This window comes from Perognathus longimembris, chromosome 10 (assembly GCF_023159225.1).
Source record: "Perognathus longimembris pacificus isolate PPM17 chromosome 10, ASM2315922v1, whole genome shotgun sequence".
NCBI classification, from domain to species: Eukaryota; Metazoa; Chordata; class Mammalia; order Rodentia; family Heteromyidae; genus Perognathus; species Perognathus longimembris.
Window position 1 is genome coordinate 72458897 of NC_063170.1, and position 27307 is coordinate 72486203.

General features: G+C 47.8%; 1 protein-coding gene and 1 long non-coding RNA gene across 2 annotated transcripts; one reads left to right on the forward strand and one right to left on the reverse strand.

Moving 5' to 3' along the window:
* The first annotated feature begins 3777 nt into the window (after window positions 1-3777).
* On the forward strand, window positions 3778-24493 carry Rab43 (RAB43, member RAS oncogene family). The gene is made up of 3 exons (XM_048356372.1): window positions 3778-4181; window positions 19771-19954; window positions 23582-24493. Exons 1-3 carry the CDS (start codon window positions 3984-3986, stop codon window positions 23830-23832), a joined length of 633 nt encoding a protein of 210 aa, XP_048212329.1. The 5' UTR covers window positions 3778-3983; the 3' UTR covers window positions 23833-24493.
* Window positions 13465-26378, reverse strand: LOC125358882. Its single transcript, XR_007212414.1, has 3 exons — window positions 26261-26378; window positions 16253-16256; window positions 13465-13513 (listed from the first exon to the last, which is right to left on the reverse strand). It is a non-coding gene; the product is annotated as an uncharacterized LOC125358882 (long non-coding RNA).
* Window positions 26379-27307: the final 929 nt, after the last annotated feature.

Below are 27307 nucleotides of genomic sequence, written 5' to 3' on the forward strand. Positions count from 1 at the left end.
AGCCCTTGAATCCTTCTGCCCTTGACCCCCTCCCCCTTCTGCCCTTGACCCCCCCTCCCCCTTCTGCTCTTGACTCTGTGTCGTATAATTCAGGAGGTGTTGAAGCCTTTCCTTTTCAGCCTGGCCCACACCCGCTCCCTGTCCTGGAACACGGGCTCAAAGGTCGTTGTCTTGAATGGATGAATCTCCAGGGAGATCATCCTGTCCAACCCTGGCTTGTGCTGCATTCCTCCACTAGAAGCTTTTCTGTTGTAGCCCCTTGGGACCTAACAAGTCACTGTAGTCTTAATGAGTTTTCCCTTCATTGAAGTGAGGGGTGGGAAGACGGAGCTGCTCACAGTCCCCTCTGGTTGGGCACCTCTAGTTGGCATGTTTGGGGGTTGTGAAATCAGGTGACAGCTTCAAGGAAGAGGGGAATATATGATGATGGGGAGGAAAATTAGGTCTTGGTCAGGCATTGCTAGAGGGTCAGAAGCTACCCTTGAAATTATCTAAGCCAGGTATGTGTGAGACAGCTTCTATATGGCTTATTTGGTGGGGGGGTGGGAGACTTCAGGTGGACCAGAAGTTGAGACTGGGAAGAAGCCAGGGCATTTTGGGAGAGGATGGGCCTACTCTTGGGTAGCAATGGAAGTGGGAGAGCACATGGCCATGGAGGCTGGAGGAAGGGCTCTGAGAGGTAGGTGGCCTCTAGCATGAGACCATCAACAGAAGCATGGAGGGGATGGGATTTGTTTTTTTTTTTTTTTTTTTTTTTTTTGCCTGTCCTGGGGCTTGAACTCAGGGCCTGAGCACTGTCCCTGGCTTCTTTTTTTGCTCAAGGCTAACACTCTACCACTTAAGCCTCAACACCACTTCTGGCTTTTTCTATATATGTGGTGCTGGGGAATCGAACCTAGGGCTTCATGTATGCAAGGCAAGCACTCTACCACTAGGCCGTATTCCAAGCTCTAGTTCTCTAATGTTTTACAACAATCATTCCTATATTAAGGGCATGGATTTCATGGTTGGTATCTGTCTTCATGGTGTTTTTTTCACTTGTTTTAGATTGGGTGCTCATTTTCAATATTGGTCTTAGTGTTGTTACACAAAGAAAATCTAGGTAATATTGTTATAGGCTATATATTTTAGTAATGGCAATTATAGACATAAGATGCAGCAAAAGTAAGAAACAAGGAAGAAAAGGAGGAAAGACAGGGAGGAAGGCAGGAAGGGCAGATGCAGTGATCTCACTAACCACTGGTAAGGGCTCTGACTCCACACTCTGGTTATAGAGTCTTGACCATCTGCCAACTTAGATGGGCTATCATGTGGCAGAGGCTCCAACAGTTAACATCCATTCAGCCTACCTACAACTGTCTTTAAGAATATTAGATTCTTGGCATTTGCTTTTTGCCAGCTAGTCATGGGGTTTGAACTTGGAGTCTGGGCATTGTCCCTGAGCTTTTGTGCTCAAAGCTAGCATTCTACTTCTTGAGCCACAGCTTTACTTCTGATTTTTTAGTGATTAAATGGAGATAAGAGTCTCATGGACTTTCCTGCCCCGGCTTGCTTCAAACTATGATCTTCAAATGTCAGCTTCCTGAGTGTCAGTGCCTGGCAAATTCTCGGCGTTTTTTTTTTTTAAGTGGAAAGCATGCTATCAAATTTTGGACATAAAATGTAACTTCCTAAATATTTTTGAACTGGCACATTTCAAATAAGCACATTTCCGTTTCAATAAAATGCAACTGTGCTTTTCAGGAATTTACGACTAAAGGGAAGGAAGTGCAGATTTTGTTTTTTAAACAGCTTTGATGAGGTATCATTTACATACTGTAAGGTCTGCTTTTTATAATTATACATTTAATTAAATTTATAAATTCCTGAGTTGTGCAACTCTCTCTACAGTCCAGTTTTATGCTTTCAGTATCCTACAAATGCAAATGGTGGGTGTCTTTTCACAAAATCCAGTCCAGATCAGCTTGCCTGCCTCCCAACTCCTTTACATATTACCTCCAGCTGAAGGCAAAGTAGAAGGCAGTTAAACACATCTACCACTGTCTACATTCCTTTTCCACCTTTCACTGCAAGCTACAGCTGAGCTGGAGGTATTCCCAGTCCTCCAGAGCCAGAGCCAGGTCTAGTGCAGGAAAATTTCCATCCCTTCTCAGTCTAATGCTTAGGAAGGGAAGCCATTTCTTGCCATTGCAATTCCTCACATGTGCATGATGTACCAAAGCAAGACTCAGAATGCCTTTCAGTGGCATGTTGGGGTTTCCTGCCTACAACTGCTGGGGGTTTTCCCATGGGAAAACTCCATGGGAGAGGAGTTCAGACTCAGAACAAAACAATCCTGCCTTCTCACCATGGAATTGGCCTTTGGCTCCTTATCCACTTGGCCAGCGAAGTGTTGATGACTTGTGCTCCATGGTCTGCCTAAGCTGCTGGAAGGTCACCTTTCCTTTTCTAATGGCTGTTTTGTTCAGATCCATTCCAGGGCCCTAGAACTGTACCTGGCCTCTAGCAGGTATTAATCGGATTTATTGAATTAAATAGAATGCTCCAGGTGGGCTGTATGAAAGGGTATGGGCATTTTCAGTACCCTTCTGTCTTGTAAGCAGGGAAGCCCCTTTGGGAGACGGATATTATTTGATCTACTCAAACTTCTTACAGGTGTTAGGACCCTGTTTCTCTCACCCCTGGTTCCCTGGACCAACCCAGGAGCTGGTTCACTGTTCCACAGAGGCCTGCAAGTCTCCCTTGCTCCTCTCTTCAGGCTCAAATGATTTTTTGGGTTGAGTTAGTTCTTGACCTTCTTGACCACACCCTCCCATCCAGCTCATCTTAAATGGTGGCAACTACTCTAGGCTGCCTTTGGGGAGTGGCATTTCTCCGCCCCTTTCTGGCTCTGTCTTCCACCAAATAGGGCGCTGGCTGGACCCTCCTACCCACAAGGATCTTCGCGGGCACTCGTTCGTTTCTGACTTCTCTGAAGCCTTCTTCCTTGTGGTGTGCTACAAGGGCGGGCATCCCCTGCTTCTGTGTGGGAACCGAGAGGGATTCTGCACGCCCGTTAGCGTGAGCGCTGCAGCTCTTCTCTGGGCGCCGGTCCCGGGAGGACATTCGGGTGCCGGGAGCAGGCTCCGACTGTGAGTCTAGGCATCAGCCGGCCTGAGGAGAGGGAGACCAGCGGGTCGCCACGAACCTGGGGGGGCGGGGCGGGGTGAGGACGGGTCTGGGGAGGTTAGGATTCTACAGAGGCATCCCCTGGTCCTGGGCACGACGCGGTGCCCGAGCCTAGAGAGCCGTGGGCTGGGACGGGGCCTAGAGCCACGAAAAAGGGGGGTGTCAACCTGTGGGAGGGGCCTGCCCGTGTGGCGGTGCCAGCTGGCTGGAGAGGGTGCGGACTTCCGGGGAGTTGGACTGTTTGGGGGCGGAGTACAAGATGGAGCTGAGCCGGCACGGAGGACGAGGGACCGCGGTGCCGCGGGGAGAAAGGGAGGACCTGAGGGCAGGGGCGGGGCAGGGGCGGGGCCGAGGGGAGGGGAGGAGGAGCCGCGAGGAGGGCGAGGGGGCCGGTGCTGAGTGGGGAGCAGAGGCGGGGCTGACGGAGCGGGGGTGGGGAGTGGGGGAGGCGCTATAGGGCGGGGGCGTGGCTTAGGGCCGTGTCGGAGCACGTTTTGGGGGGCGGAGTCATGGGCTGAGGGAGCTGAGGGCGGCGCTCCGGCGGGCTCCACGTCGGACTGGCCCGGGGCGGAGTAGGGGCCGGCCTGGGGCTTTGCGGAGGGCCGGCCTGGGCGGTCCGGGGCGGAGCCGAGTCCGCGGGCTCCGGGCCGGGGCGGGGCCGCGGCCGGCGGCCGGCGGCGTCGCCGGTTCGGGTGCTGTGGCGGTTCCACGTCGTCCGTGACCCGCAGGCCGGAGGTTACCGGGTTCTGCCCGCGGCTCTCGTGAGCCCGAGCCGGCGCCGCGTCCGGCGCGCAGGCCTGGGGCCGGGCGAGGCCATGGCGGGGCCGGGCCCGGCGGAGCAGGACGAGCAGTACGATTTCCTGTTTAAGCTCGTGCTCGTGGGGGACGCGAGCGTGGGCAAGACGTGCGTGGTGCAGCGCTTCAAGACCGGCGCCTTCTCGGAGCGCCAGGGGAGCACCATCGGCGTGGACTTCACCATGAAGACGCTGGAGATCCAGGGCAAGCGGGTCAAGGTGGGTCGTGGGGTTCGCGGGGCTCTGCCCTCCCTCCCCCGGGCTCCCCTCCCTCCCTGTCGGCGGGCGCGCTGCCTTGGGCTGAGGGTTCGGGGTGCAGCTCCTGCTTCTCCTCCCGCCGGAGCAAGCCCAGCTCGGGGGCCGCGCGGGGCTCAAGTTCGAGGCGCCGCCCGGGTTCCGGTAGTGGCGGTGGTCGTGGCGGGTGCGGAGCAGGAAGACCGCCCGCCCTAGCTCACGCCGGCGGGGACTTTGCCCCGGGAGCTGGGGAGGCGGGAGGCAGCCTGCGTGGCCGCCCTCCGGGGCGCCCGGACCTCGGTGGGGAACTCGGCTGGAAAAACGGCTCCTCGCGGCCAGGAAGGCCGAGGCGGGCCCAGGAAGTAGGGCCGGGTTGGACCCGAGTTCCTGTCCCGAAGTTCTGGTCAGAGTTTCCGGCCTGGCCACGCCCCCGGCCGTCTGTTGTGACGGGTAGCGGAACTTTTTCTCGGAGGGGCGGCGCTGGGCCTCCTCCCGGAGCTCGACCGAAACGGAGACGACCGACGCCGGAAAGTGGGGGCGAGGACCGGGCTGTGGCCATAGCCCCGGGTAGAAACGGCAGGGTGCGGTTGACACTGTGTCCTGGCAGTGTTTTGATAAATATTTGTGATGAATGAAATGAGTTTGTTAACGTGTCAGTCCTCCCTAACGGAGGAAATCTGGACCTGGACCGGCCAGAGCATTTATCCTTGTTCTTGCTCCGAGAGGCACTCAGTAACTTTTCTGAATTGCACCTTGCAGAGAAATCTTTTGTGTTCGTTTATAGTTTAAATTTCACGCGATCATCAGGACTTTTCTTTTCTTCCAGTGCTTGGGATGGAAGCCAGGGCCTTGCACAAGTTAGGCCAGTGCTTTACCTCTCGTTTAAATGCCTGGCCGCTCCGGGACTCTTCAGAGCATGGGCAGCACAGGGAAGGGCCTGTTTCTGTGTTCTCAAGAAGTGGAGCTAGGTAATGGTAATCTTTAGACTCCTACCAGGGTATTTTTTCAGGGCCCTGTCTGTCCATGAGGCTGCAGACCTGGTCATTGTTGCCTTTGGCCAGGATTAGGTAGCTCTTTGTTTTTGTTTCTGTAAAATTGGGGTGATTTCCGGGTGTTGTCTCCCTTCTGCTCCATCTTGGAGAAAAAGTAAGCCAACCGCATTTATATGATCACACTGCCTCTAGAAGATGTAACTGGGGAAACAGAAACTTCTTCTATCTTTTTTGTAATCTTTAGAGTTACAGTGTAAGAAAGGGCAAGGTGCAGGCAGGCAGCTGAGTTATTCAGGTCCACCCCCAGTGTTCTGTGGCTGAATGTGTGCTCCATGATGTTGCCAGCAGTCATATTGGAAGTGCAGTGTACAAATGGGGCACAAAGAGCAGTGATGTCCTTCTGGAAGGCTGCTGGCATGCGCCTGGAGTGGCTCTGGGTTGGCTGTGGTCAGGAAGACTGCTGAGGAGGAAAGTACCCATTTACCTGTGGAGATAACCTGGGGCCTAGTAGGGCCCAGGGTGGACTGTGTACTCAAGCATTGATTATTTGTTTATTTGTTTTGTTTCTGTTGCCAGTTGTCCCCAGTTGTCCTGGGGCTGGCTTCTTTTTGCTCAAGGCTAGCTAGCACTCTACCTCTTGAGCCACAGCACCACTTCTGGCTTTTTTCTATGTATGTGGTGCTGAGGAATCGAACCCAGGGCTTCATGTATAGGAGGCAAGCACTTTACCACTAGGCCATATTCCGAGCCCCCAAGCATTGATTATGCAGTGTAGGACTAGGCAGCCCTTTATTTCTTTTCTTTATGGTTGCCTCCAAATTGCTTCCTTGGTAGGTAGCCTGGGGGCAGAAGAGCTGAGTAGTGGGCTTCAAAACTACAGTGGTTATCCTTGCTGAACGACTGTGTTCTGTTACAGGAGGACACTTATTATTTTAAATTATATTTTTATCTTTAAGTAGTGTACAAAAGAGTTACCATCCACAAATCAGTTTACATATATAATGCATGTTGTTGTTGATGATGATGATGATGATGATGATGATGGTGGTGGTGTTATTATTCTTTTTATGGAGAGAGCTCATATGCTAGGCCCTGGGTTTGACTTGGGCCTTGCACACACCAGGACCTGGCACATGAGCTATATCACTAAAACATACCTCCAGCTCTGATGCTGGATTTCATAAGAGCTTAAGGAACCTTAGAAACAGATCATCTGTGAATACTAGCTCTTCTGAAGCGGATATACATTGAGGTAAATTGGAAAGGCTAAGAAGGCTGAACCTCAGAAGGCTTTAACTAGTTTCCTAGCCTGTCTAAGCCCTACCACATTTACCAGTTCTATGTTGAAGAAATTCCACTTGTTATTTGCTTAACGTGTTGCTGCTGGGCTGGGAATATGGCCTAGTGGCAAGAGTGCTTGGCTTATGTACATGAAGCCCTGGGTTCAATTCCCCAGCACCACATATACAGAAAATGTCCAGAAGTGGCGCTGTGGCTCAAGTGGCAGAGTGCTAGCCTTGAGCAAAAAGAAGCCAGGGACAGTGCTCAGGCCCTGAGTCCAAGCCAGGACTGGCAAAAATAAAAATAAAAAAGAAAAGAGAAGAAAAGAAAGAATGTTGCTGCTAAATGTAAAAGGTCTGAAAATACAGATCTGATTAAATTACTTTTCTTCCCCCTTGGTTGCCATTGCAACCAGAGTAATATCCAACCTTACCTGAAGACATGGGCCCCTATCTGCCTCCCAAACTTAATTTCTCTTCACCGTGCCTCTCATTCTGTTTTTGACCTCACTAGCCTTTAAACATGCAAGATTGTTCCTGCCTCAAGACCTTTGTACCTGTTGCCCTGCTTGTCATACTTTGCCCCTAGATCCCTATGTACCTGCTGTTTGCATCCTTTGGGTTACAGTATGAGTACAGCCTCCTTAGAGAGGACTTTCCTGATCTCCCAGGCCTATTTTTTCTCTTATAATATCTGATCATAGCACTTATCTGGACTTAAAATTATCTGATTTGTCCTCTCCCTTATCCAGTTGGTCGGTAACAGCCACATGGTGTTCATCTATATCTGTACATTGGTTAGTATTTATAAAGAGGAAGCTAAGGCCAAGGTAAGTGACTGGCTTACCCAAGGTTTCTAATGGGTCATTGGCAAAACCAGGATTTGAACACAGCGTCTATCTAGCTGAACTCAGTGTTTATTTTTGCCATCACTTTCTTTTTTTAAAAATTTTTTAAATTCAACTTATTTATTAATTGAACACAAATTTTTTTGACAAGGTGTTGTGCAAAAAGGGAACAGTTACATAGTAGGGCAGTGTGTACATTTCTTGTGATATCTTACGCCCTGTTCTCCCTCACTTTCTGATTAACTCCAAGCCTGTGAAGTAGACCACGGGGTTCTGATTGTTGGTGAATTTAGTGAAACTGCACTTGTCCCTGTTGTACTCACTGAAAGAAAGATGTAGCCTTGGGTGTTTGACAGAAGTTTTATTTATCAATTACTCAGAGTATTTAGATAGTGCCAGCCAGTTTACACATGTTGATGTGCTAGTTAGTAAACTTTTTGCATGGTCATGATTTCCTGTCCATTCCCTCATATATTTGTTTGGTTCTACCTCCCTGGACTGGAGTGGTAATGTGAATCTGAGTGCTGTCTTCCTGATTGTGGAGTCTCTGAAAGACAGAACACTAGGTCAGGAGTCTGAAGGCTTGGATATTACTCCATCCTTGCCACAACCTTGAGTAATTCTAGTTTCTGTTTGGTGCTTCAGGCTTCTTCATCTTTTAAATGGGACTTAATCTTTCTGCCTGCTTTAGAGGATTATTTTGTTTTTGTTTTGCCAGTCCTGGGGCTTGAACTTGGGGCTTGAGCACTGTTTCTGGATTTTTTTTTTTTTTTTGCTCAAGGCTAGCACTCTACCATTTGAGCCACAGCACCACTTCTGGCTTTTTCTATGTATGTGGTGTTGAGGAATTGGACCCAGGGCTTCATGTATATAAGGCAAGCACTGTACCACTAGGCCTGAGGGTTTTTGAAGAATAGTGGACATGCTTAAAATAATTTAAAATTTTCTTGATTTTCTGTTTTTTTCAGTAATGGTGCTTGAATTCAGGGCCTCTGTGTTGTCCTTGAGCTTATTCCACTCAAGGCTAACACTGTACCACTTTAAGCCACAGCATCACTTCTGGTTTTCTGATGGATAATTGAGGATAAGAGTCTGGGAGACTTTGCTGCCTGGGCTGGCTTTGAATCTTGATCCTCAGATCTCAACCCCCTGACTAGCTAGGATTACAGGCATGAGCCACTGGTGCCTAGCCTCCTTAATGTCATTTTGATTCTGTTTTTGTTTTTGTTTTTTGTTTTATGTGCCAGTCCTGGGGCGTGGCCTTAGGGCCTGAGCACTGTCCCTGGCTTCTTTTTGCTGAAGGCTAGCACTCTACCTCTTGAGCCACAGCGCCACTTCTGGTGTTTTCTATATATGTGGTGCTGAGGAATCGAACCCAGGGCTTCATGTGTGAGCACTTTACCACTAGGCCATATTCCCAGCCCCTTGATGTCATTTTTTTTTTTTTTTTTTTTGGCCAGTCCTGGGCCTTGGACTCAGGGCCTGAGCACTATCCCTGGCTTCTTCCCGCTCAAGGCTAGCACTCTGCCACTTGAGCCACAGCGCCGCTTCTGGCCGTTTTCTGTATATGTGGTGCTGGGGAATCGAACCTAGGGCCTCGTGTATCCGAGGCAGGCACTCTTGCCACTAGGCTATATCCCCAGCCCCTTGATGTCATTTTGAATAGATAGTTCATTTACATGGTTCAAGTTCCAAAATTTGGAAGACTTAAACGGATACATAGGAAAAAAATTTCCTTCTTTTCCTTTGTCCTCTAAGCTACTCTAAACAGAAGCAATCTGTGTTACCTATTTCTTGTTTATCCTGAAATTATAAAGAAAACCAAATGCCTATAATATAAACTAGTATTTGGATTAATTTGATTATTGCTGTTGTTACCACTTTCCTCCCTAGAAGACACATCATATGTCTTAGCTTGCCTCCCCCCCCCCCCTTACTTCTCTGGTTACACTGTCCCCCACCCAGAAAATCCCCACCGGCTCACAAGCCTTAAACCCTTGTGAATGTTGTGGTACTCCCTTTTATCTGGGACACAAAAAGGCTTGTTATGTAAAGTCACTTTTTTAAATCACCAGGCACACAAGCCTGCTGCAACCTAGGTCAGCCTTGTTAGAATCTTACTCCTCACTCAGCTGTCAGGCTAGCTGCCCATTTGTTGAGGTACTGCCAGATCTGTTCTCTCTCTCTTTTTTAAAATTTAATTTAATTGTAAAGGTGATGTCAGAGGGGTTACAGTTACTTAAGTAAGGTAATGAGTACATTTCTTGTCAAACAGTGTTATCCCCTCCATTATTTTCTTCCATATCCCCCCACTCCCCCCCCATACCCCCATACTGTAAAGTTCACTTCCAACATAGTGACTTTTTTTTTTTGCCAGTCCTCTTGCCACTAGGCCATATTCCCAGCCCCCAACATAGTGTCTTATATCACTGTTGCATTGGCTCACCCTTTGTCCTTTGTCTCACCATCTTGTTATATTATTGTATATATTGTATGTACAATACACAGGGTACCAAAATAAAAAATAGTGACAACAGGGAATAAAAAAAGGAAAAAAAAAAAGAAATTCAACCATTCTGAAAAGCAGTATAGAGGTTCTCTAAAAGACTAAACATAGCTCAGAATACAGCTTAGTGGTAGAGTGCTTGCCTAGCATGCACAAAGCCCTGGGTCCAATTCCTCAGCATCACATAAACAGAAAAAGCCAGAAGTGGTGCTGTGGCTCAAGAGGTAGACTTGCTATCCTTGAACAAAAAGAATCCAGGGACAGTGCTCAGGCCCTGAATCCAAGCCCCAGGGATGTTTAAAAAAAAAAAAAAAAAAAGACTAAGCATATAGCTCCCCTATGATCCAGCAGTCTCACTCCTGGGCATTTACCCAAACACAAGCAAGGCCACACTAAAGCTAACAGCACAACTATGTTCATTGCAGCATTATTTACCACAGCTAAGATATGGAACCAACCCGGATGCCCCTCAGTAGATGAATGAATCAAGAAAATGTGGGGGCTGGGGATATAGCCTAGTGGCAAGAGTGCCTGCCTCGGATACACGAGGCCCTAGGTTCGATTCCCCAGCACCACATATGCAGAAAAGGGCCAGAAGCGGCGCTGTGGCTCAAGTGGCAGAGTGCTAGCCTTGAGCGGGAAGAAGCCAGGGATAGTGCTCAGGCCCTGAGTCCAAGGCCCACGACTGGCCAAAAAAAAAAAAAAAAAGAAAATGTGGTATATATACATAATGGAATTCTATGCTTCCATCAGAAAGAATGACATTCCCCCCATTTGTAAATGGAAAGACTTGGAAAAAAATCATACTAAGTGAAGTAAGCCAGACCCAAAGAAACGTAGGCTCCATGGTTTCCCTCATTTGTAGTAATTAGTATAGGCCTAGGATAGTCCTAGCAGAGGTCACAATAGCTCAATAGCTATGTGTATATTACCATATAAAATGATGCTAATTGAAATGAACTCCAAGATGTAGAAATGAGGTTTTTTTGGTTTTGTTTCTTTGTTTCTGTTTTTTAATGTACTGTTTGAAGATCTGTTCTTCAAAGAGGTAAAAGTTTGTGCCCTTGGATCTGGGCATCCAGATTTTAGGACCTTTGGCCTTGGTTGCCCTTAGCCCTACATGTCATCTTGGTTTTGGTAGTTGCTTCTGGTACTTCCAAAAGAAGGGGCAGGGGACGGTGAAGGAAGTGTGTGTGTGTGTGTGTGTGTGTGTGTGTGTGTGTGTGTGTGTGTGTGCTTTGGTGTTGAGGTTAGAACACGGACTAATGCATGCTAGTTCAGTGCTCTAACTGAACTACAACTTGGATTTTTAAATTTTTATTTATTAGTTGGTCATGGGGCTTGAACTCAGGGCCTTGGTGCTGTCCCTGAGCCTTTTAACTCAAGGCTGCCAGTTTACCACTTTGAGCCACAGCTTCACTTCTGATTTTTTGGTGGTTTATTGGAGATGAGTCCCACAGATTTCCTTGCCTGGCTGGCTTTGAACCGTGATCCTCAAATCTCAGCCTACTGAGTGGCTAGAATTACAGGAGTGAGCCACCCGATACCGTACATTTTTAAACTTTTTTTTTTTTAAAGTATGGCTTCTCCTTCCACTTGAGTCTAGCTTTGCTTGTATACATTTCCTATTTGGATAAGAAAGTTCAACTTTTCACTTTTGATCAGAAATAGCAACAAGATTATTAAGTAAGAAAGACATTCTGGTTCAAGCTACTTAAGTGAAGAAATCTGTTCTTAATTCTAATGGCAACTATTTTCACTGCAAAGACCCTTGCTTTGGAGGTTTCTTATTTTTTCTTTCCTTTTCTTTTTGGTCTGAGACCTGGACTTGGACTCAGTACCTGGCACTTTTGCTCATTGGCTAGAGCTCTTTCAACTGAACCACACCTCCAACCCCTCGAGGTTTCTTAAAACTCTGATGCAGTGCATAGTGGAAGCTAGAGGAAAGAAGGCCAGTTTCAGAGCTTCACGACACCATGCTGGAGCCTTGGCTTTGCTATATGGCCTTGGACATGTGATGTCACCTCTTCCGGTCTCTTTTACCTGCAAAACCCCTTTAAGGTTTTATAAGGTGCCTTTAAGGACCTGGCCCTGTGGCTCATCAGTGGATGGGAAGTAATGTTGGTGCCTAAGTCCCTGAAGAGAGGGTGGGAAAGAGAGTCAGGAAGCTTATGTACTTAGCCTACTTGCTAGGTGATGTGAGTAGGTCACTCACTGAGTTGTTGCCCTGAAAATAAGGTGAGGAAAGTCATATCTGCCTTACCTGTCCACAGATGGTTTTCTGTATAAGAAATTGGATTCCAGTGATTGTGTTAGCACTAGAGGGGGTTTGGGCAGTAACTTGAAACCAGTGAGGGATAATGGGGAGGTAAAGTCACAGATGGACTTCAAGAACCTTGTGGCTTTACATGGGCATTAGGGCATCCCCTTGTCTGTATTCATTTCCTTTCTGTGTTCTTAAACTCTGTAGGTTTTCTTTGCTTCCCATTGACCTTATATACCTCTCCTGAGGCTGTATGGTTTTCTTTTGGTGCTATGGGCATGAAGAGTTCTTAGCAAGAGGAAAATTGCTCTCAGGTGTTCACGTATTACTGATTTTTACCACTTTCCTTATGCAATGCTCTGTTTGATTTTCAGGACACTCTGGGCCTGCATGTGACTAGGAGTAAACCAGATCCTAGCCTCTGGCTCCTAGTCAGGAGCTTCCTCTTTGCAGCTTTATGCCTTGCAACACTTCCAGCATACATAACACACAAAAGAACTAACAACCAAGAAATGTCAAGACTAATTTTATAGATCATTTTATTTTACTTGAAAGTGTGTGTGTGTGTGTGTGTGTGCGTGTGCATATGCATATGTGCCAGTACTGGGTCTTCCTTTTTTTTTTTTTTTTTTTTACTTTTCCAATATTTAATAAAATTTTCAAAAATCATACAAACTATATACATCCATTTGTTTTTTACATAGTTATTTGCACACCAATAGACAGAAGAGAGATTTCATAAAGTTATAGGTAGAGATTTCTTAGCATTTCATTAGTTTTTCAAAGCTTCTATGCAGAATTCCATCAGATTTTCCTATTGGCAACTTTCGTTCAAGAATGTGGTTTTGGGGCTGGGGATATGGCCTAGTGGCAAGAGTGCCTGCCTCATATACATGAGGCCCTGGGTTCGATTCCCCAGCACCACATATACAGAAAATGGTCAGAAGTGGCGCTGTGGCTCAAGTGGCAGAGTGCTAGCCTTGAGCAAAAAGAAGCCAGGAACAGTGCTCAGGCCCTGAGTCCAAACCCCAGGACTGGCCAAAAAAAGAAAGAATGTGGTTTTGTGGATTTTATTTTGGATTTTATTTTTTGTTGTTGTTGTTGTGTTGTTGTTGGTCTTGGGGCTGAACTCATGGCCAGAATTCTGTTTCTTGGTGATTTCACTCAAGGGTAGTGTTCTACCCCTTTGAGTCACAGCACTGCTTCTTGTTTTCAGTACTGGGTCTTGAACCCAGGTATTTATGATCTCACTTGGCTTTTTTGCTGAAGGCTAAGGCTCTACCCATGAGCCATAGCTCCACTTCCAGCTTTTTTTGCTGGCTAATTGGAGATGATTCTCACAAACTTTTCTGCTCTGGCTGGCTTTGAAATGTGATCCACAGATCTCAGTGAGTAGCTCTCCTGAGTAGCTAGGATTACAGGTGTGAGCTACCCATGCCTGGTGAAAATGCTTACCTTTAGACTGGCCTACTAACTGGTGTTCTGTTGTTCAGAACAGAAACCAATGAAATCCTGATAAGGACCCTGTGTCACTAACAGCTTGTACATAGACATCACTCAGTGTCTTCTCTATTCTTACCACTTTGGCTCTCAAACTCCCCTTCTATTGGAAAAAGGGAGGATAGTTATTTTAAAATTATTATTAAGTAGTTGTACAAAGAGGTTACAATTCCATAAATCAGGTTATGAGTATAATGCTTCTTGATCAGTGTCACCCATTCCATTATTCTCCCTATTATTCTCCCTTCCATCTCTACCATCAAGTTACATAGTTCAATTTGTATGTAATGTGCATTGACTATAATGTTTGCATTTGCTCATCCTCCCTCCGTTTGTGTGCTTCCACCTTTACTTTTTCCCCAAAACATGGGAAACTATTCTTCAGTGAGGTATGTATGCATTAATTCGTAGAGATTTTTCACTGTGTGTTCATGAGTGATCACAAGATGACATCATACCAAATGTGGAGTTTTTAAGCTGTATGCAGTGGTCCCAAACTACTAAGAAGCCAAAGCAAGAAGATTCCTTGGGCCCAGGAGTTCAAGGCCAGTCTGGGCAACAGTGATAACTACCGCAGAAACAAAACAAAAGAGAAATACAGAGTGTGGCTAGAAATAACAGCCAAGAGCCTAAGTGTGTAGATGGGTGTTGTTCTTTTCAGAGTTTGCCCCTTGAGAAATGTTTAAATCAATTGAAATGTTTTTAAACTAGTGTTCTCTTGTGGCAGGATGTTATGATTAGAACTAGTTACCAATCCACTAGAGTCTGACATAGTGTTAGCAGTTCTCTGGTCCAAAATGAGTGTCCCATGTCTTTATATCTCCTTCAGAAACACACTTTATTGGGCTAGGAATATGGCCTCGTGGTAAAGTGTTCACCTCGTATACATGAAGCCCACAGCACCACATATATAGAAAAAGCCAGAAGTGGCGCTGTGGCTCAAGTGGCAGAGTGCTAGCCTTGAGCAAAAAGAAGCCAGGGACAGTGCTCAGGCCCTGAGTCCAAGCCCCAGGACTGGCAACAAAACCAAAACCAAACAAACACACTTTATTGACCCAGTTTATTCATACTAAGCCTCACTTTATTTTCTATTTTGGGATTTTACTTTAAAAATTTTTTATTAGGCCTTATAAAGATTTTTCACTACCTACTACCTGATAAACTTTCAATAACCACATACTCAAATTAACTTTATTTCCTTAATTTTCATGTCAGCCTAGCTAAAGATAGAAATCTAAGTACACAATAATTTCCTCAGAATTTTGAAGATGTTGCTTCCTTGCTGTTGATGTCTGATAAAGTACTATTCTTATTCTTTTTTTTTTTTTTTTGCTAGTCCTGGGGCTTGAACTCAGGGCCTGAGCACTGTCCCTGGCTTCTTTTTGCTCAAGGCTAGCACTCTGCCACTTGAGCCACAGTGCCACTTCTGGCCATTTTCTGTATATGTGGTGCTGGGGAATTGAACCGAGGCCTCATGTATAGAAGGCAAGCACTCTTGCCACTAGGCCATATCCCTAGCCCCCTTCTTCTTCTTCTTCTTTTTTTTTTTTTTTTGCCAGTCCTGGGGATCAAGGGCCAGGGTGCTGTCCTTAAGCTTCTTTTGCTTGAGGATAGCACTCTTATCACTTGAGCCACAGTGCCACTCTGGCCTTTTCTGTTCATGTGGTGCTGAGGAATCAAATTCAGGGCTTCATGCATGCTAAACAAGCACTCTGCCACTAAGCCATATCCCCAGCCAAGTACTATTTTTTTTTTTTTTTGCTCTTTACTTGCTTTTTCTTTTTGGAAGCATAGATTTCTGAAAAAAAAATGCTGCTCTGAAATATTATTACAGTATGTTTAGATATAGGGCAGTTTTTCATTCATCTAGCTCTGAACTTGGTAGTATATATAGTCAGTGAGAATTCCTCTGTTTCTAAAGCTTTGGATGCCGTAGCTGTGTGGGTGCAGGGCCACAGGTGCAAGAGGAATGGCAGGTGTTTGTCTAGGTACCTGCCTGGAGGGTGTCAGATGGACCCAGGACTGTAAGCTCTTCAAGGCTGGAGTGTGGTGGAGACCAGGCTATGGAAAATTCCCAGGCCTACCTGCTGGCAAGGCCACCTGAAGGCAACTGGAAGCAAAATGGTCAGCTGTGTCTGGGAGCCCCTGGAGATGGTTTACCATTGTTTGTTCTTGAGAGTTTATGCCTATACAGAGAAGATTGGAGGAGGAAGATGATTGGGAGAGCCCAAGGCTGGGCTGAGGCCCCTGGGGTAGGTTGCTATCCAATGATCAAATAGTAGGATACAGGAGGGTTCATATATTTTGGTCCTGGAATATCCCTGTCTGCATAGATGGGGTTTTTGCAGATGAGGAATTTTGGAAAAACAAAAGACTTGGGGTTTAATGAACTGTGGAAGCTCTGAGGACCAAGGAAGTCAGAGAGGCTTTCCTGATGGGCGTGATAATGTTGAAGAGGTTACAGCTCTCCATGTTCATCTGGTTCCCTCCTGGTGCAGGCAGCATCACCTTTCTGGGCTTGGCCGAATGAATTTGGAGGGCAACTGTGTCCCCCAAGAAACCCTAGAGTATTCAGGCCACTTCATCCCTACCTTATGTACCCTCTGCCAGTACGATTTCACCTTTCTCATCAACATTTGTTCTCGGTCTGAGATAGATCAGAGTGACCCACCTTTCCCTAATTGACTGCGGTTAGAACCTCTCTGTGCCTTCAGCACAGGACTTTCATCCATCCATCCATCCAGCCAGCCAGCCAGTCTGCTCTCATTGGCAGTACAGCTGCCTTGAATCCATGAGGCGACACTGCAGCCATGGCTGCTTGTTGCTGAAGCACAACTCCAACTCCCAAAGGCACTATTCCAACCATGAGTATTTCAAATAACTTGCTTTGGACTTTTTACCATCACAAGCCTTGGTGAACTATAGATGATCCAGCAGCCATTTCCATCCAGGCCAGAGGGAGAACACTGTCCTGCTGTCCTGGCAGAAGGCCTGTGCTTGGTGCAAACACAGCCCTTCTGAAAACTTGCCACACCCCTTTATCACATACCTTTCTGTGTTCCTAAAGCAGACTGTAGGGCTCACCTGGAGGCAGGAGATTACTTTTTGTGCTGCTCCTGGCATTGCAACACTAGGCCCAATAAAAGGCTTCTCTTGAGTAGTCTTTTTTCGTCTTCTTTTTTTTTTTGGCCAGTCCTGGGCCTTGGACTCAGGGCCTGAGCACTGTCCCTGGCTTCTTCCCGCTCAAGGCTAGCACTCCACCACTTGAGCCACAGCGCCGCTTCTGGCCGTTTTCTGTATATGTGGTGCTGGGGAATCGAACCTAGGGCCTCGTGTATCCGAGGCAGGCACTCTTGCCACTAAGCTATATCCCCAGCCCTTTTCGTCTTCTTTTGATCTTTACCATTTGTAGAGTGGACTGAGTTGGTAATGGAAGATAGTGAAAGTGGCAGTTGTAATGAGAGAACAGAAATAACAGGGAACAGAGATGATGGAGACCAGAGTGGCAGCAGAAGTTGAGAGAGGTAGGAAGCTGAGGCTAAGAAAGAGAGGTGTGAGGAGCCTGATGTGAAAAACATGCATGCTGCTAGGTGAGCACTCTACCACTAAGCCACATTCTCAGCCCTAGAGTGCTAGTCTTGAGCAAGAGTTCAGGGACAGCACCCAGTCCCTGAACTCAGGGCCCCTAGACCAACAGAAAAACAAAATTTAAATATGGGAGATAATCTAGAAAGCAGTCAGTGAAAAGGATATACCATGTACTGGGGAACATCAATATACATAACAAGTAACTTCTCAGAATAACAAAGGTCACAAGATGGCTGAAAAGTGCTAGAAGGAAGTTTCAGTGCTGCTGTCTGCATTAAGCAAAAGAATCCCTCTAAGGAGAGAGTGAGGGGCTGGGAATATGGCCTAGTGGCAAAGAGTGCTTGCCTGGTATACTTGAAGCCCTGGGTTCCATTCCCCAGCACCACATATATAGAAAATGGGCAGAAGTGGCGCTGTGGCTCAAGTGGCAGAGTGCTAGCCTTGAGCAAAAAAAGAAGCCAGGGACAGTGTTAAGGCCCGGGGGTGGGGAGGTGGGGGAGGGAAGAGCGAAATAAAGACAATTTCAAAAAATGATAGCAGACAAAAGTTCCCTGGAAGATGTGTACTGTTACAAGTAAGGCTAAAGCTGCCCTCCAGTGTTCAAGACTAAACATTAGGGCTGGGAAGATGGCCTAGTGGCAAGAGTGCTTGCCTCGTATACATGAAGCCCTGGGTTCGATTCCCCAGCACCACATATATAGAAATAAGCCAGAAGGGGCGCTATGGCTCAAGTGGCAGAGTGCTAGCCTTGAGCAAAAAGAAGCCAGGGACAGTGCTCAGGCCCTGAGTTCAAGCCCCAGGACTGGCAAAAAAAAAAAAAAAAGACTAAACATTAGCAGAAACTCAGACCCATGCAAGGATTAAGGAACCCCAGAGATGGAAAGTCAGAGAGTAAATACAAAATTCCTTTTTCTTATAATTTTTTCCTCTTTGGCCTGTGTCTTTTGTGTTTTGCCCTCCCCTCCGATATGGCAGTGAGGCCTTAGGTTCTAGGTCCTAGGCTAGTGAACCTTATGTATCACCTTGTGCTGCCCTGTGTGAGCAAGTGGGCACCATGAGCCCTGCGGGGTCGGGTTCTCTTGGAGTCTCTCATAGCCAAGGGAGAAGTAGAAATTTCAGGAAAGAGATTTTATGCGGTACACCACACCTCAGTGCTTTAACTCTCTACTTCCATCATAGCAGGGGAAGTGAGGGTAAGGGGACCTGCCTTCAGGAACAGCTGGAAGCCTCAGCTTGTTAGAAGGCAGATAAGAAGGTCTCCCCTACTTGGAGTACTAAGTACCCAGAGAGCTGGGAGCACAGATCAGTGGTAGAGCACTGCCTAGCTCTGAGTTTCATCTCCAGCACTGAGAGAAAAAATGAAAAGAAAAAAAAAAAGTTTTATCTGGAGTGCGTAAGCCATCAAATGATGACAGGCTTTCAGTTTATGGGTGGTGTGGTCTGCTGGACCCACTTGTCCAGCCTCTTCCTCTGCCATATCAGAGATTCATCCTGCAGGCTATTCCTTCTAAAACAACTCAGCACACCTCTTTCCACATGTAAGCCCCTCTTTTCCACAGCCTATACTCAGGAGGAGGCTTCTAGAGGGCACTGGTGGACATTTGTTAAATAAAGACCTCAAGCCCCTCACTTTGGCCAAGCTGTGTGATCTAATGGAAGCAGTCTCTCACGTCAAGGAAAGACTCCACCTATCACCTACTGTCCCCAGCCCAGCATGGTCACCACCATGCTGGTTGGGAACCCTAGTGCTAGAGAGGCCTTAGGCTTGACCAGGATCCAGTGTGCCTATAGTGTGGCCAGCACTGCTTCATCGTACCCTGGCGGTGGCTGTTAGGTGCAGCTACAGGTTGCTCTTGCTGTTTAGCAGCCATGGCTGTGAGCCCAGTGTTGAGGGAAGGTGGGCCCTTGGAGGACTCATTTTAGATATATCTGTTACAGCCTTTCCTCCAACGTCCCAGGTTCCTTAGAGCCTCCCCCCACCTTCCCAAATACCTTGGGGTTCTGAGACAAGCTGCCTGCCTTTCCTTCATATCCACTTTCTTTCTTCATAATTGTTGTGCCTGCCTGCCTTTCTTCCCTCCCTTCTCCCTTTCCCTTTCTTCCCTCTTTCTATGCCATGCCAGTCTTGGGGCTTGAACTCTGGGCCTGGGCACTCTACCACTTGAGCCACAGCGCCACTTCTGGCTTTCTTTGGTGATTAATTGGAGACGAGTCTCAGACTTTTCCTGCCTGATTTGGCTTCAAACCATGATCCTCAGATCTCTGCCTCTTTTTTCTTGGCCAGTCCTAGGCCGTGAACTCAGGGCCTGAGCTCTGTCCCTGGCTTCTTTTTTGCTCAAGGCTAGCACTCTGCCACTTGAGCCACAGTGCCGCTTCTGGCCATTTTCTGTATATGTGGTGCTGGGGAATCGAACCCAGGGCCTAATGTATACAAGGCAAGCACTCTTGCCACTAGGCCATATCCCCAGCCCCAGAAAGTTTGTTCTTGTGGGCTACCTGCCTCTGAAGGCCATTGAAAATGCTGCTGTAGGCATGGGTCGTTATTCCTGTGTTCCACACACAACATTGAGTTCACCCAAGATTCCCTCTTTCTCCAGCTGCAAATCTGGGACACAGCTGGCCAGGAACGATTCCGAACCATCACACAGAGCTACTACCGAAGTGCCAATGGGGCCATCCTCGCATATGACATCACCAAGAGGAGCTCCTTCTTGTCTGTGCCTCACTGGATTGAGGATGTGAGGAAGTACGCAGGCTCCAACATTGTGCAACTGCTGATCGGTGAGCTGGTAACCTTGGACGGCTAGAAGAGGCCTTGGGATGATAAAGCTCATCCCTCTGTGTCTCTGCCTCTCTCTCCTTGCCTCTCTCTCCTTTTCAAGTGCAGGAGTGCTGAGCTTAGCCATACAGGAGTGAGCTTCAGGTTCAACATGAGTTGGTAGATACTAATCCCATTAATCACTTTGTTTTGTTTTTGTTGCCAGTCCTGGGGCGTGAACTCAGGGCCTGAGCACTGTCCCTGGCTTCTGTTTGCTCAAGGCCAGCACTCTACCTCTTGAGCCACAGCACCACTTCTGGCTTTTTCTGTGTATGTGGTGCTGAGGAATCGAACCCAGGGCTTCATGCATGCTAGGCAAGCACTCTGCCTCTAAGCCACATTCCCAGCCCACTACTAATCACTTTAAAGTTAGTTAAAAATTGAAATTAGAGGGCTGGGAATATAGCCTAGTGGCAAGAGTGCTTGACTCGTATACATGAAGCCCTGGGTTCGATTCCCTAGCACCACATATATAGAGAATGGCCAGAAGTGGCACTGTGGCTCAAGTGGCAGAGTGCTGGCCTTGAGCAAAGAGAAGCCAGGGACAGTGCTCAGGCCAAGGACCAGGACTGGCAATAATAAGTAAGTAAGTAAATAAATAAATAAATAATAAATAAATGGACAGAAGGGGAGCTGAAATTTGCAGCCCACATGTCTTACTTAGTTTATTTTCAGTTGTTAATAAAACAATACCACAGACTGCGTTATAAAGAAAAGAGGCTTATTTTGGCTTCCTGCCCTGTAGTCCAAGGCAAAGGACTGTGTCTAGCGATTGCCTTTTTGCTGGCAGATCCCAGGCAGCACTGGTCACATGACAGGAAACAGAAAGCACATGTGTGTGCTTGTCTTGTCTCTCTGCCTCATCTTATAAAGCCACCAGATCCAGTAGTGGGGATTCTATCCTGGAGATCTCTACCCCTCATCACCTCCCCCACCAAACAGCATAGTTGAGTTTCTACCTTCTTATGCTTCATGTGGCAGTTGGACTGCAGCCTGTGCTCCACTTTGAGTGGCAGACCAAACCCTTGCACAGGGTCACTGTGTTTGTGCTCAGGGTTGATGTGAGATTTAGTTCACCTAGCCATGGTTCCTCTTTGTCAATGAGATAAGGTAAGATTCAGAGAAGTGGAGCAGTTTATCCAAGTCCACACAGCCTGTTAGCACAGCGATGTGGAGTTTGACTTGAGTTTTGCTGAGCACAACTCAGTGGCTTTCTGTGTCCAAACTACCTTGTGAATGCTCAATTGTTTGTGGGTCTCAGAACCACTTAGAAGGCTTGTTAAAATACAGATGGTGGGCTTTACTTCAATCAGGAGGGTAGGGCCCAGGGATGTATGTTTTTGTTTTTGTTTTTTGGCAATACTGGGGCTTGAACTCAGGGTCTCATGCTTGCTAGATAGGCATGCTAACACTTGAGTCACACCTGTATCCTTTTTAGCTTTAGATATTTTTCATATAGATCCTTCACTTTTGCCTAGGCTGGCCTGGAGCATGATTTTCCTATTTATGCTGCCAGTATTCCTTGCTTTCCAAGGGGTATGGAGGTATACTCCAGACCCAGCTCCTTGGCAGGAACAGAGCTGGCCTTATCTGGCCCAATCACTCCTCTGTTGTATGTGTGTGTGCCTGCTTGCCTGCGTATGCATGTGTGTGCCTATTCTGGAGCTTGAACTCAGTGCTTAGGTACTACCCTGGAGCTTTTCTGCTCAAGGTTAGCACTCTATCACTTGAGCCAACCACATTTCTTATATAGGACCTTTCTAGGAAACATTCTACTATAGTGCATTTTACATAGTGTAAAAAGTAGGTCTCCAGTGCCTGCTCCTCTGCTTCTGGTAATTGGCAGTTAAGTTCATCTTGGTCACTCCTTTCCCTTATATTACTTGGGGACTAATCTCAGACACCAAACTATTTCCTCTGCATGAATCTATAAAACACAGGTATGTAAAATTATATAGGAATAGTATTTTCATATATAAAAATACATTTCCTTAGAAAGCAACTCAGAAGCTGGGTACCAGTGTCTCATGCCTACAATCCTCTAATCCTATGATGGTGCCCACATCTACTAAGGAGGATAAGGCAGGAAAATTACCACGTCCCAGCAGTGTGAGTCTAGCCTGGGCAGCATAGTAAGACCCCATTTCAGAAATACAAAACCTCAAACCAGGCAACAGTGGCTCATACCTGGAATCCCAACTACTCAGGAAGCTGAGATCTGAGGATCATGGTTCAAAGCCAGCCTAGGCAAGAAAGTCCATGAGACTGATCTCCCATTAGCTACCAAAAAGCTGGAAGTATGTGGTTCAGGTGGTTGGTAGAATACTAGTCTTGAGCAAAAAAGCTCAGGGATACCACCCTGGCCCTAAGTTCAAGTCCCGGGACTGGTACCACCCACCCCCACCCCCAGTTTTTTTTTTTTTTTTAAAAACAACGGAAAGTCTCAAAAATACATTTCCTTGTAGGCATCAAATAACTGGTACGTGTTTATATTTATAATTGGTCAAAAGGCTTATATGTGGTGGCCATTCTCCAGTTTGTTGACACCAGGATCCAGAAAAATTTGATGGTTTAAAATTAACAAGGAGTGGATCTTTACAAGTTCTTAATTTTTTCTCTCCCTGTAACCACATTGCAAACACTTAGAGACTAAAAAGTATTCTTCTAGAAATTAGGTCATGTAATAGTTTAACAGCTTGTATAGATAGCAGTGAAAACACCTCTCCCCTTAGAAGAACTAACATACTCTCAGGTAGCCTATGCTGTTATTGTCAGAAAAGTAAAACCCCCAGGAGTTGGGAGTATAGCTCAGTATAGCTTAGTGTATAAGCAAGTGTTTCCAAAGCCCTGGGCTCAATCTTCACCATGAAGAGAAAAAAACTTATTAAGTGTAAAAAAATCTAAAAGAAAATAGAGAATAAATAATAGTTATGAACTTCTAGCAAAGAAAAAAAATAGCAACGCCAGATTTCTTTGTAGTGTTCACATTTGTGGAGTACCTACCAAGTGCTAATGTTTCCACAGTCAATTATGGCACAATTGGCCTGAGAACCCAAGACCCAGAGATGAAATCACCTACCAGGGCTCATGTGGACAGAGGCTGGAGTTCCAGCTCTACAGTGCCATGTGCTTCTCACCAAACAACATGGCTTCTTCTCAGAGGAGGCAGGGAGTCAGGGATGCAGGGCAGCTTCAAGGATAAGCCTGGCATGTATCCCTAGCACTGCAAAAACAAGCAGCTGAAAAAGGCAAAATAAGAGATTGAAAGACTAGAGTAAGATCTTTACAATAGAAAGGCACCTGGCCATTGTGGTACCCAACTATTCAGGAGCCCTTGGTAGGGTGCTCTTGAGTCCAGGAGTGGAGGCTGGTCTGGACAGCCAAATGAGAACCCATTTTTGTTTAAATAAGAAAGACTATTTTAAGAAAGATGGGTTGCTATATTCAGAAATGTTTAGCTTTAGCAGGCCAAGGAGAGGACATTTGTGAGCCTTCAGGGTGGCTCTGCAGGGTGGTGCTCACCTTGAAGGGTGTTCAGGGTGGCTTCTAGGCTTTCCCAGGCTACCCCTATACTTGGCTTTTCTCTACAGGAAACAAGTTGGACCTTGCTGAGCTCCGGGAGGTTCCGCTGGCTGAGGCACAGAGCCTAGCAGAACACTACGACATCTTGTGTGCCATCGAGACTTCAGCCAAGGACTCGAGCAACGTGGACGAAGCCTTCATGAGGGTGGCCACCGAGCTCATCGTGAGGCACGGAGGCCCCATGTTCAGTGAGAAGAGTACCGACCATATCCAGCTGGACAGCAAGGACATTGGGGAGAGCTGGGGCTGTGGGTGCTGACCAGGGCACAGGGCAAGCAGGCCAGGGGTTGAGCCACCTTCTTTCTCTCTGGCCTGTGGAGCATGGCCTTCCAGGGCCCCAGCCTTTCAATAGCTGCTGTGTCAGCCCCAGCATTCTGCACCCTGGCGTGGATGCATGGTGGGAAGGGAGCTGCACGGTACCCCTTGCAGGGGGCCTGTTGGCCTGTCCTTCCAGCCAACTTGGGGTCTCTCCCTCATCTTCACATTCCAGGACTGTCCCAAGCCCTTCAACAGGACTGCAGTGAGAGAGGGGCTTGAGCCTCTGTCCTTCACTTGCTAATTTTGACCATTGTTGACCTTGACTGCAGCAGTTACCCTCCAGGGATGTAGCTAGTGCCCCAGACTTTTACAGATCATCCATTTGGAGCACTGACAGCAAGCGTGACCGGACCAGGAGCCTGGTGCCCGAGCTTGTCCAGGTTGGAACAGCTGCCTTCTTCCACTGCCAGCTAGAGCTCACAGACACTTCCTGGGGCCTGGTTCACTGCCTTATCAAGACCTCTAGGGTTCTTCTGGTTTTCCATGTAGCTTCTCATTTTCATCTGTACAAGTGTGGGGTCATGGCCATGGCCAGCTAGGGACTCTGCTGGCCTGGGCCCCAAATTGTACCAGTTGGGTTGAAAAACCAGCTAGTCTTTCAACAGTTTCTGAAGTCAGAAGGTTGGGGGTTAAGATGGAAAGTGAACACTTGAGGTAAAAGAAGATTAGAGGGCATGGCTGATGCTTAACGTTCACAGGACTGGGTTAAATCCTCCACACCAGAACAAAACAGAAAACAAAAGCAAAAAGAAAGAAGCACCTGCATTTTATCTCTGAGATTGAAGTCTGAGGAGAACCTCCTCCTTACCTCATGTACAGAAATCTTTTCTGGCATGGTCAGGAGCATCCGGTTCCACACTGCTCTCAGTTTCTTAAACAAAAACGGTATGGCTGGTGGTCTCTTTGGTCTGTGCTATAACAGCTTCAGCCTGCGCTGAGAGAGCAGAAGGCAGAGTCTCCGGGAGAACCAGTGCTGTTCTCTGGGTGGAGGCTCAGAGGTCACAGTGATGGGGACAGGGGAGGGGGGGCTAAGGGGCTGGTCTTCCCAGGCCTCCAGGGCCCCTGTGTCAGCCAGCTCTGCCTTTTCACTCTTCAGTGTGAGCCTCCCAGAAATGAACTGCACTCGGACTCACAAGTGAGCCCACATCCATCAGGCTCTCCAATCCCCCCAACTTGGCCAGTCTCCACCCAGTCCTAGAACAGGGCTCATGCCCTCCTCAGACTGTCCTTGCACCAACATCAAACACTTTGGTCTTCCCTTTTCTGAGAAGGCTGAGCCTGGTTCAGGAGAGAAGGCAGGCGGGCCAGGGTAGGAATGGCCCATGTAGGGGTGAGCCTGTGTACAGATGCAGGCTGCCTGGCTCACATGGCCAGTGTAGCCCAGTGGGCCCAGGGCTCTGTGTGCCTCTTTCATTCTCAGTCTGCTGATGGACAGCAGCCCATCAGCCCTGCTATTGCAGTCTGGCTATAGTCAGGGCCTAGTACCTAGTGCTTTTCATACCACTCAGGGTCCCTACTCACTTGGGATGCTATGCTCCATGAGCAGGGCCTCCCCCAGACCAGCCCTGCCTGGCCCTGCCCGCATGGCAGTGGCTGGCGCTTCTGGAGTAGCTCTGTCAGCTGTGCTTCCAACCTAGAGGCCAGGCTAGGAAGAGAAGGGCATTAATACTAGCTTTGCTGTTTTGTGGGTGGCAGGGAGGTCACTGGGGTCTTGAGCCTGCACCTGGTGTCTGAGTGGCATTTCTAGGGCAAGTCCAGCATTGAGCCACAGGTAGCAGTCAAATCCATTGTTGCATGCTGCCCACTGCAGTTCTGGACAGAGCCCCAGCCCTTCACAGGGGCTGTAGCTTCTGTGATGGGGTGACCCATCACCTTGGGCCACTGCCCTTCTCCCCTCTTGGCTTGGAGGTCACCTTGGGCCACCACTCCTCCCCCAAAGACTGGAGTTCACCTGCCACCCTGGGCTACCACCCTTCTCCCCACTAGGGCTGGAGGTCACCTGTCACCCTGGGCCACTGCCCTTTTCCCCTCTAGGGCTGGAGGTCACTTACACTGCTGCCTTCTCCTCTCTAGGGCTGGAGATATTCAACCTTAAAAGGCTTGGCTTAGAAGAGGGTTACTTGCTCAACCTAGGAACCCTTTTCACTAGTGGCTGTGTGTGTGTGTGTGTGTGTGTGTGTGTGTGTGTGTGTGTGTGTGTGTGTTTTAGGGCTGAAACTCAGCATCTGTATGCTGTCCCTGAGCTTTTCCCTCAAAGATGGCACTCTACCACTTGAGCCACAACTCCACTTCTGGCCTTTTTGGTCATGCTTAGTCTGGCTTCAAACTATGATCCTCAGATCTCAGCCTCCTGAGTATCTGGGATTAACCAGCACTAGTAGTTTCTTGGTTTACATGGCCAGGCCCATTTTACTTTCTCCTTTTTTCTAATGGCAAGGTATTAGTCTGTGGGTTAAGTGACTCCCTGCTCCCATGTGGTCCAAGGAGGAGGAGCATTCCAGGTACCTCATTCCAGGTACTTTGACGTCTGCTTTTTTGCCTTGCTGCTTCTGTGCCCACTGTGTCTTTTCACCCAGTCACAGACATCTTGCTGCCCTCTGGGCTGCAGTTGCACTGCCAAGTGGCAGTCCTGAAGTTCATACCAGATCCAGAGGCCCAAGAGGTGGTGTGCACTTGGCCTGGATGCACACTTCCTTCTGGCACCCTGGACCTGCCAAGACCAGCTTGACCTCCCTGGTCCAGACCCCTGAGACACCCATTCCCACCCCCTGCCTATCAACCCTGCCCTCCAGAGTGGTGGGAATCTGGAGTCGCAGGACACATTTCTGAGAATGGACTCCTCCCAGCCTCAGGCCTGGGAGGTCCCGGGAGTCCAACTGAAGCCAGTTTCCTAAGGAGAAGCCATGATCACCCACTCTCACATGCCTGCCAGGGTCTAGCCCTGCTGTACTCCCGTAGGAGGGGTCTGGGTCTCTTGGCCTGGGGCCTCTCTCAAAGGGAACTTAGGCTTCAGTGAGAGAAAATGAGGAAATGTGTGACAGAGCAGACTGGACTCTTCCCTGTGGCAGGCTTGTCCTGCTCCCAGCAGCTCAGGGCCTCTGGGGCCAGAAGAGAACATTTCAGTCTTGCTTTGCAGGTAGAAGCTGAGGTAGCATGGAAGGGTTGCTCTGCAGGAGGGAGGTGGGGAACAGGAGGTAGAGGAGCTGTCTAGCCTGGGGAGCAGAGGCCAGGGGAGCTTGAGGGAAGCCAAGGGTGACTGCTGTTTTCTGCTCCCAGCAGGAGTGAAATGAGGGTTAGGCATGGTTCCTCATGCCTCATGCCTGTAATACAGGTAGGTGCTGGAGTGGAGGTCCCAGGATCCTCCTACAGGTACCAGGATGGAGGTTTGGGGCCTCCCAAGGAAGGTTTTTTTTTTC